Source organism: Xyrauchen texanus, chromosome 24 (genome assembly GCF_025860055.1).
Source record: "Xyrauchen texanus isolate HMW12.3.18 chromosome 24, RBS_HiC_50CHRs, whole genome shotgun sequence".
Classification (NCBI taxonomy): domain Eukaryota; kingdom Metazoa; phylum Chordata; class Actinopteri; order Cypriniformes; family Catostomidae; genus Xyrauchen; species Xyrauchen texanus.
The window spans coordinates 36671707-36683142 of record NC_068299.1 but is presented as its reverse complement, the minus strand read 5'-3'; the positions used below and the strand labels follow the sequence as shown (position 1 = coordinate 36683142).

At 38.0% G+C, this 11436-nt stretch overlaps 1 protein-coding gene across 1 annotated transcript in view; it reads left to right on the top strand.

Annotated features, from left to right (window-relative positions):
* Positions 1–4147: 4147 nt before the first annotated feature.
* The window catches only part of LOC127617762 (CUB and sushi domain-containing protein 1-like), a 496749-nt gene continuing 489460 nt past the window's right edge, over positions 4148–11436 (top strand). Inside the window, exons 1-2 of the mRNA XM_052089839.1 lie at positions 4148–4358; positions 4991–5207. Coding sequence (XP_051945799.1) covers positions 4148–4358; positions 4991–5207 — 428 coding nt within the window. The remainder of the gene's footprint in view (positions 4359–4990; positions 5208–11436) is intronic.

Genomic DNA, 11436 nt, shown 5'->3' with positions numbered 1-11436 from the left:
GATTTTGCAGATGTGCTGAATTTTATGGAGCTTGATGCAGATTGTGCATACACTGCCTCTGTAAAATGGTAGTATTATTTGCTGCATCAACTTTTCACATGCAACTGTCACTGAGTTACTTTAGCTATAAAGAGAGAGTTCACAGAGAGTTGGACTGCTGTGGCTCAGGTGGTAGAGCAGGTCGGCCGCTAATCGCAGGGTTGGTGGTTTGATTCCAGCCCCACATGACTCCACATGCTGAAGTGTCCTTGGGCAAGACACTGAACCCCAAGTTGCTCCCAATGGCAGGCTAGCACCTTGCATGGCAGCTCTGCCACCATTGGTGTATGAGTGTGAATGGTGAAGTCCATTTACCATTGACCCCAAAATTCAAAGGTTTATCTTGAACGATTCTTCATCAAATTACCCTTTCATATTATAGCTGCATTATTGGCATTAATTATGAATAGATCCATGATATGTGTGACTCAGAAACGATGGAGAAATAAATGAAAGTATGACACTGGGATACAGAGACATTTGATCTGATTTTGTGTATGCAGTTGTATTGACACCCCACGGGTAAATGCAGTAGGGTATAATAGGTAAAAGAAAAATAACACAATTAATCATACCCCCTGACGTGTTTGTAAATTCAATGATAAAAGTACAGATTTTCCTACCATATGAGCGAATAAAGTTTGAAGTACATACGGTACATGTTTAACGCATTGTAGCCACAGAATGAGAAACACTTAGGAGGAAGCACACCAGGTGGGCTACTAGAATACAGGAATCTTGAGATGCAATTTTCAAAGTTTACACTACTTTTACCTTGACACAATGTCCTAAAAATGTGGCAATTATGATGCTGAATACCAGTGAGACGTTTCAAAAGTGTCCATCTGAGGTATGCAAATGTACATAGAGTGACTATTAAGATGAGTGCCAACAGAACACAAGAATGGGTACTGTAAGAACTGGACACATTGACAAGCTCAATGCAAAACAGATTGCTGTCACTACAGGCTTGATCCATGACATGAGAATATGGTGAAGGTGGTACCATACTGATCAAAAAAGAGACATTAAAAACACGTAAACATTGGCTTTGTGTTAATATACTACTAATGACCTGGCAACTGAAAACTAGTGTTAATTTTGTCAGCTGTTTTTAAATATAGTCTTAATATAGTGTCAAATGTCCTTTTTAGTTTTTATCATATTTAGTCAACCTTATCCTATTTTAATTAGATTTTTTTGTCAAGTTTTAGTTGACAAAGTCTGGGCTTTTTAATGTAGTTTTAGTCAATGAAAATATTTAGTCATATTTCCATTTTTGTCACTTAACACTGTAAACATTTTAGCCATAAGAATTATTGATAAGCATTTGTCAATCTAGTCTATACAAAACCAATATATATATATATATATATATATATATATATATATACACATTTTATTGTTGTCATTTTAGTGTTATTTTCACATAAGATTGATCTTATCATGATGATCTCATACTGTTGAGGTTGCGAGCGTTGCGGGGGTGACAGACGAGCATCTCCATGTTAGAGTTCACATCAGCTGGCGGAACTTTAAATCTCTCCCGGTCTCGACTCCTGCTCAGATTGGGTCTCTTCTGCGACTGGTTAAAGCGGCTCTGACCGCACAGAGTTAAAGTCAGTTAAATTACATCAAGCTACTATTCGACAACAGAATTTTTTTTATTATTATTGTAAGGATTTGCAGGTACAAATGACAATCCACCAAGTGCAATGCTTGTTAGTGTTTTCCATGAAGACACCTGCCAGTGTTTTGTTGACAGCCGCAGGCGGCACGAAATTTTACGGAGGCGGCCCCCTAGTAATTCTCTATGCAGGAAAAACCCTGTGTATATATATATATGTATATATATATAGTATTTCTTTATTGATTTTTGGTTTGTTGAGGATGATTAAATCAATAGTCTGTAAGTTAGAGGATAGATTTTGGGTTAAAATCCCCCACCTTGAAGGGGCTAAACCCCCCATAATCATAAATGCCACCAAAAACACTGCCAAACTGGCAAAGGAGGATGATGCAGGATACATGTAGTTCAACTTATTGCTTTCTATAACTGGAAGGGAATAGATTCGGTGCAAAATATATTTAAAATGGCCCACAATGGAGCTACATTTTTGAAATATTCTTGTACTGAAATTGTAGCTTTATGATGTTCACCATACTGTGTAGTGCTAAAGGCAAAATCATACCGTTTTGATAAAATACCTGGGGGTTCATGAAATGTCAAAAGTGATTGGTGCAACATTTGCAGAAGAAGTCGATTTTAATTAAAAAAAGTATTTACGCAAATGTTACTAAAAAAAAAATCAAAAGTATTTGCACATGGTGGCTATACCACTATATAGCCCCCACGAGCTTTTGCCCTAGGCTAGAGGGTCAAGCATGGGGTAAAAGGCCCCCTTGCAGCTGCCTTTTATGGTTACATGAATTTTTATTAAAAACAAAAACGGGTTTTAGCATATCTTTTTACACCAATTATTTCGCACTATCAATATAAAAAAAATATATAAATACAAATAAAAAAAATTATATCATCATTCACTTTAGTACCAGAAAAAGTCTTGTATTTCCTAAGGGGAGCCTTTAGGCCTCTGTACCCAATAAATTAGCTGGCCTGCTTTCTGAACGGTTGTCACTTCCTTAAGAGAGCAGCTTGCTTCATTCCCAGCTCCTGAAAGTAATTTGCCTTTTCGGAGGTCTACAAAAGCTTCTGAGTTACCAGCCGTAATCGGCTATGCATGACTTGAGACTGACAGTCAGCGCTGCTGAGGAATCAAAACAAGAGCCAATTGAAATCAATGGCAACATCTATATGCAGATCCACTCGCAAGCTTTATTTAACATTTGCTAATGGTGCCTGTCTGAGGGTGGAACGATTTTACCCTTATTTTGCTTTCAGCAGAAAAACAGGAGAGGTTGAAAGGACAAAAGAATGCTCCCTCTTTATTGAGGTTTATACACCTCTTTAATGATGCCAAGCACATTTCAGAAGCTGCGGGTTTGACGTGGCATGCTACGTAGGCATTTTACTCTATATAAATTAAATTTTGACCCATGGAATATGATTAAAAAGTACATGAGAGAGCAGTTTCATGACTTGATCTTATGTTTCATGTTATGCACTTTGGAACAGCCTACATATTGATAAAAGCAAAAATCTATGCAAATGAATCATGCACAATAAGACAGAACATGCATTAAGAAAGTAAATACTGTCCATTTTGATTTCATCTTGACTTTAAACAAGGTATAGGACTGCACAGTTTTGCAGTGTAGAGGAATAAAGCAGACTTATTTATCGTAATACGCAATCGGAAGTGCATTTGTTACAACGGTATGTCAATTGCATCTGTAAGAACAGCCTGTGGACTATTTGTATTGTTCCTGAGAATGCATTGTACAGTACATCTTTGATTGAGTCAAGAAGGAAGCAGCTGGCATGCCGAATATGCTTTGGACAACTTAAGTATATTGATCTGTTACATTAGGTCTCAAAGCAACTTCCACTTTCAAGTGTGCAATTATTCAGGTACACATCCATCAGCATATTGTAAAGTTGATTACACCAGCATATGCCATCAATGTGCAATCACAAGCTTTCTGGAAACCTCCAACCAGTTTGCCAAGAACTCACAGAACATTTTGTCTGGATATTGCAACTCAAAATAATTAAATTTGCATTGGCTTTTATAAAAAAATTATAATTAAAATAAAATAAATGTTGTTGCAATTTGTGCCCTTTTATTGTGTTGTTTTGTTGTGCAAACTGGCCAAATATCTTTATGCTATTATGTAGTTAGTGACAGAAGAAATATAATTAGCTGTTAATATTTTAGTGCATAATAACTGAATATGCCTGTAACAGTATAAGGATGGGCAAGGAGGACGCGGGAACAGACTGAACAGTCAACATTAAAGTCAACTTTAATGATATAAATGAACTTAAAACAAACACAGACACACATGCAACGTAGCCACGTGCTTCTCTCGCTCTCTGATTCAGTGCCGACCGTGCTCCATCACGGCCCGGCCACACCCTCCTCCCCTGACCGATTCAGGCCGGTGTGTCAATGGTCTGACTAACTCCCCCCGTCTCTGGGGGGAGATGCCGCCCTTCCGGACGCTCTGTGGTCTACCCCGCCTCTTGCGAATCTGGGGAAGAGACGAGGTGAGGCGTGGGGAGAGGGAAAAGGCGAGCAGAGACACAGAGAGAAATGGACCCGCTGTCACCCTGTCCTCAACTGCTCCTCCGCCCTCTGGCAGAAGGAACCGCTCTTCCCCTTCTAGGCATATGGCTGCTTTTCTTCTGGCACTCGGTGGCTAGCAGCGACCCCTCCATCGTCAAAAGGCCATGGCTGCTTCTTTGGTGGATGGAAGCGGCGAATACTCCACGGCAGCGCATCCCTCCTCCTTCCCGGGTATCGGCACCACTGTAACAGAATAAGGATGGGCAAGGAGGAGGCAGGAACTGGCTGACACTCTCTCTCTCGAACCGGCGTCTCCGGCTGCCCCTTATCTCACTCTCCCGCTGATCAGCTGATTCAGTCACTCCTGTGACTCCTCGTCACAATGCCGTAACCATATACATACTAGGTTCAAGGCAACAATGATTCAATGTATATTTGTGTATTCTGTAAAACACAGTGAGGAGTTTTTTTTTTTTTAAATGCTGCTACATCAAGATTTAATATAATAAATGCATGAATTTTTTTCAAACTTGCACTTTGCGACCATAAATTTTGGATATAAATAAATTAATTACAGGGTTCCTCAGCCCTATTGTACCCTTTACATTTACATCTGTAGGTGTGTGCCCTGGAAAATGAACCCTTAACTCCTTACGGTGTTATTGTTGCTATTGCCATACTGTACCAGATGAGCTCCAAGAACTCATGTTGTTATATAGTATAGAAAAGTGGTGACTAACTTCCTCTTTTTGTGTCCTCAGGTCAAACTTGTGGTGGTCTGGTACAAGGCCTTAATGGAACTATAGAGAGTCCTGGCTTTCCCCATGGCTACCCCAACTATGCCAACTGTACATGGATCATAGTCACCGGAGAGCGAAACCGGATACAGTTGTCGTTCCACACCTTTGCTCTGGAGGAGGACTTTGACATTGTCTCCATCTATGATGGACAGCCACAGCCAGGAAACCTGAAGATGAGGTGAGACCTGTGTTCTTTGCTTCCCGGTTGCTTTGCGATGCCCTTGCATTGGCCTCATACACACAGACGCATGCATCTTTTATGGCTTATTGTTTTGCTTGTAAAGGATATGGATGGTAATTGTCAAAGGTGGTGCTCCCATTTTCTATAGGAGTGGAAGCTTTGTGTCGGACCTTTGCACAAGAATACCCCCACACAGCCGATGAGAAGAGCTCTATTATCATTTCCTCTGACTGCACTTTATTGAAATTACCCTGCACCATCCTATACAAAGGGGCGGGGGTTTAGTGCCTGCCAGACACTGAAGAAGAGACTTCTGTTAAAGTCCTGTAACAGATTTATAATACGTGCACAGATGCAGATCTTTGCAGTTTACAAAAAGTTATTTATGTTGAAGAAAGTGGGTAGAAGGATATATTGGGCAGCATTTTGGAGCTTGAAGTGTCTAATGGATTAATTGGCAATTAAGAGAGACAAACAAAGTGCACAGACTGTGAAAATGACCTAGATAGGTGTAGATGTAGAGGCTTTTAAGAGTCACAAGATTAATGCAAAGACTCATATAGGCCAAGTACACACTGCAAAGTTTTGGGATTGACAAGGTCTGCATTCAAGCGCAGGAGTACATCCTTTAAAATATTGCTCTATGCTTGTGGGTACGGAATTCATGACTCACTCCCAAAATTGCAATGGCTGACATAGTGAAAACATATCAATATTTCTAGCATATTTTGTCTGTAAACAAGAAACATGGATGCTTATGGTCTGGTGGACCCCTAAATCAAAAAGGTATAAAATCATTGAAATTCGAAATGAATTAACAACAACATATTCTACAGTTCATGAGCCTACATATTCAGCTTCATTTTTTACCAATTGTTTTTTATTAAATATAATGAAAAAATAATAGCACAACATTTTTTATAATTATTTGTATAATTTTTGTTATTACATATTATTATGAATAGGCATATATAAGGCATATTTTATTTATAGAAACTATATATGTAATAGAGTTACCTTTTAAAAATGGATGATTCATTTACCTTTTTGCACTTCCGGTTTAAGCCCCGCCCACATTCAGTTCTATCCAAATACAGAGACAGATGGAGATAATTTTGCAATAGTAACAGATACAGATACAAATACAGATAACGGCTGTGCTGCACACCCCTACTAAGCTACCAGGCTAATCGGCTACCAGAATGCTAAATTCTAATCTAGTAGGCTAACCAGTTTGCTTGCAAGTCACAAGATTGATGCAAAGATTTTCATAGGGCAACTACACACTTCAAAGTTAATACACAAGTCACTCATTACTTTGAAGTTATAATCATAAAACTGCTTTGTTGTCTTGTAGTTGTAAACAAGAGACATGGATGCTAATTTAACCTGTTTGGTGTTAGCTTATTTTGAAGATAGAAATTTTAGGTAGTTTAGACGTATTAACGTCTGCGGTCTTACAATATTATGTCCTACAACAGAAACTGTTTAGAAGAGGTACTCATTTAAAATGCCTGTTCAAAAATTTATAACAGTGTCGCAATATCATACTCGAGATAATCAAAATGGCCTTTCTGATTATTTTTTTTTAGTAGTGGTAGCTACAAATTAAATCAACCAAATGAAACAAATAAATAGTGATAATGTACTAACTTGTATAGCCCTTACAGAAATCGAGAGTTAATAGCAAATTTGCTGCAAAATTGGCACAAATTCACCACTGATAATGTTAACATGCAAATTAGCATTTCGGCACACTTGCGGCACATTGTCCATTGTTGCCAAAGGTTGGTCGGAGGTTCATTACCGGCGAAGCGCTGCAAACTTCTGGCAATAATTTGCAGTGAATCAAAAGCTCATTTGCATGTGAAAATAATGAGCGGCAAATTTGCTGCAAATTAGCGGCAAGTTTGTGGCTAATTTCTATTTTTTTGTAAGGGAGTTTATATGCTGCTAATCAGCGAGCAGATTGCTAAACTCTAAAATAGTAAGCTAACCGGTTTACATCGGCTATGTGCACACTGCAAAGTTTATACGTAATACATTATTTTTATAAATATACATGAGTCACTAGTGAAATTGCAATGGTTGACAGTGATAACCATAGCAATGTTTTGGTGACTTGTATTTGTAAACAAGAAACATAGACTAAACATAGATTCTAGTTTGATGTTAGCTATTATTGATGAAATAATTTTTGGGAATTGGAGACATAATAACATCTGATGTCATGCAAGATTTCTTACCCCCATAGGATCCTATCCCCCTTGGACCCTAAATGGTAGCCATTTGTAATGCCTATTTAAAAAACTATCAAGAAATCAAAACATCCTTTCTGGTTATCCATTTGTAGCAGTGGTAGCAACACATAATAAATAGCACTAATAAATAGTGGTAATGTTACTAACTTGCATAGAGTTTATGCTAAGCCACCAGGATAATCGACTAGTGGAATGCTATGTTCTAAGAAAGTAGACTTAGCTTGTAAGCTGCCCGAAAAACATGGAATGACAGATCTTTAATTTGACCAATTATAGCCTTGATAATTCAATATAATATAATGTCATATTTACATACTTAAAATTACATCAATTATAAAGTGATTTTGTAGATTTTCAACAGAGTACCCATTAATAGGTATTGCAGCCAATAGATCTGCTTTGGGGTCCATGGGGATTCTGCAGAGGGATGGAAGCTTGCACGACACCTGTGATGTTTGGTAAACTTGATCGAAAAATGAACTGTTTTTGTTTAGGATCTCTAAGCCAACGCAGTTAAATGTGTTACCCCCCAGAGACCATCTATAGTTGAAAGAGACAGACTGATATCTTGATTTATGATTATTATAACTCTAAACTACATATGTTTTGTGACCTTTGTGATTTTCAAGCAACACACCTAAGACGAGCTGACGGTGTCCAAAAGAGACGCCGACAGAGTATATGGCGTCATAACTAAACTCTATGTGAGCAGAACAGAGTCATTGTATTTAACTGTAGTGTATTTGTGGCCATGAAGTCAGAACTGAGACCACTACAAACAGTGCAATGACTTTGCAGATGGGTTCATGGGCTAAAATGAGCACCCATCCTTTTTCAAAGGATATGAATGGAAATTATTTAATTACAATTAAGCACATAGCAAGATGCATCGGTGGATGCGAGTTCTATTTGCAGAGTTGCAGATCATTTACATCATCCTATTTTATCTATTTTTACATGTGCTTTCTCTGTAACACATATTTATCAAATTAACCTTTGAGAATGTACTTATTGTTGTGGGAAAATTGCTTTTCCGCAAGTAGAAAACATTAAAAGCAAGGAACTCAAAATTGATTAAGTGCACATTCCTGGTCTTTATCTGTACACATTTTTCCAAACCAAAAATGGGTGTCCTCGTAATCTTTCAAAATGCAATAACTTACTCCACCTCTGAAATGTGTTTCCTTTCTAGAAGACATCACCATGCCCTTGTATTTTTCAGCCCCCTCCAACATCCTGGTTTAATTCAATATGTTACTGTAAAGGGATCAATGGAAAGGAGGAGGCGAGAACCGACATGATAATATAAATAATAGTTTAATATAAAACTTAAACAAAAGACAAACACACACATATGACGGACATGTCCGTAAACGATCTCTCTCTCCCGCACGATCCTCTGCAGTCGACCTTTATCCCCTCGGAGGCTTAATTAGCCTAATACGGGACCGGGTGTGTAGGATCACGACCCGGCCCCGCCCTCCGCCCTGCCACAGTTACGTTTATCTTTCACGATCCAATCAGTTCCCAATGGGTAAAATGAAGTCTCGCCTTACATGTCTTCTGAAGCCATACCATGTTTTTGTGAACTGACCGAAATTCTAGAGAAAGCCACTATACATTGAAAACATACCAAAGAGCATAGTCCTATCTAGGATAATTTAGGCATAGTCAGAATTTTGGGTTAGTATCCTTTTTCTCTAGTGTTTAAACAAGGTAATTCTGGAAATGGCATGTTATGCTTGAGCAAAAATTGTGACTTGGCATTTCTAATATTGTTTGAAGTCTGAGTTCTTTTCAAATATCTTTTCCTGTCGCTGTTAGTAGCAGTAGATTAAGATGGCCAAGGGTTGCTATGCAATAGCTGTTTTTATGGCAAAAACAAAGAGACTTTATTTCTATTGCACTTTAGACACTCCTGTGAGTCGTTGAACTAATACATCATTTTACTGGAGAAAATGAACACATTATCAGTCCACGTTGACTGTTAATCAAAGGCAAATACTTTTGAATTTCCTGCATTTCTGTTTGAGGATTCAATTGCATTCACAGCCAAATGTTTGATGCACTGTTACATTTGAAAAGACTTGCTTACAAATGTTATATAACAGGAATATGAGTGATATATATATCACATCCATTCCAGCTTAATCCACATATACCTACATTTTATTAATTCTTTCTTGTTTTATTTCTTTACATTAGCCTCTTTTGTGTGTAGATGTCCTGAGACGTTGCCTTTGTCATTGATATTCCCAGGATTGATAATAGAAAACTGTTCAAGATGGTTTGGGAGCCCGTATCGACTAGCGGTTGCTATAGTTAGACTACTAGTTCTACTGCACATTTTATGGGACTTTCAAGGTGCCCTTAAAAGAGGCAATGCTTGAGTGCTTAATGATTGACATTAATGGTTATTATTTGCTGGAAATTCAACTAGAATGCTGTATACTAAATAACTATGTGGTAAAGCAGCTATTTTTGTAAGTAAGGCACATTATTATTTTCTTTTTAAGGGTCCTAGCACTAAAGGCTACGCACAGCCCCATCCATCCCTACAGCAGATCGTGCTATAATGCACACTTTTACTTTTTCACCAATATCTTTTGCAACTGTATGGAATATATATATATATATATATATATATATATTAGGGCTCTCAATCGATTAAAATGTTTAATCGAATTAATTACATGGTGTCCCGATTAATTAATCACAATTAATCACATTTAATCGCATATACAACTATTTGAAAAAGCCCCTCATATAACAATAACACAATATATAATTATTAAATAATTATACATAGTTGTCTTTAAATATTAAAACATATTTTATATAAAATATAAAAATGTATATATATATAAAATAAAAAATATTCAGATAATTAAAATGCATTCTTGTGGCAGAAGAGTTAATCATTGATAAAACAATACAAAAAGTGGCTTTAGAATACAATGTATTGTTTACTATCATATTATTGATCATAAGTCAGTCATTGGCACACAGTTCACAGCAATCCATTACACAAGTGAATTTGACAATCAGTTGGAGATTTATTATGAGGGCTTGTTTAAGGACCCATCAATTTACACCTGCGTCAGACATGCTTGTGTAGTGTCTCGGGTGCGTTGCGTCATAAACATAAAATGTTAAGGTCACTGTGTCAAGTTAAATATACACTCACCTAAAGTATTACTAGGAACAACTGTTCAATTTCTCATTAATGCAATTATCTAATCAACCAATTACATGGCAGTTGCTTCAATGCATTTAGGGGTGTGGTCCTGGTCAAGACAATCTCCTGAACTCCAAACTGAATGTCAGAATGGGAAAGAAAGGTGATTTAAGCAATTTTGAGCGTGGCATGGTTGTTGGTGCCAGACGGGCCGGTCTGAGTATTTCACAATCTGCTCAGTTACTGGGATTTTCAAGCACAACCATTTCTAGGGTTTACAAAGAATGGTGTGAAAAGGGAAAAACATCCAGTATGCGGCAGTCCTGTGGGCGAAAATGCCTTGTTGATGCTAGAGGTCAGAGGAGAATGGGCCGACTGATTCAAGCTGATAGAAGAGCAACTTTGCCTGAAATAACCACTCGTTACAACCGAGGTATGCAGCAAAGCATTTGTGAAGCCACAACACGCACAACCTTGAGGCGGATGGGCTACAACAGCAGAAGACCCCACCGGGTACCACTCATCTCCACTACAAATAGGAAAAAGAGGCAAGAGCTCACCAAAATTGGACAGTTGAAGACTGGAAAAATGTTGCCTGGTCTGATGAGTCTCGATTTCTGTTGAGACATTCAGATGGTAGAGTCAGAATTTGGCGTAAACAGAATGAGAACATGGATCCATCATGCCTTGTTACCACTGTGCAGGCTGGTGGTGGTGGTGTAATGGTGTGGGGGATGATTTCTTGGCACACTTTAGGCCCCTTAGTGCCAATTGGGCATCGTTTAAA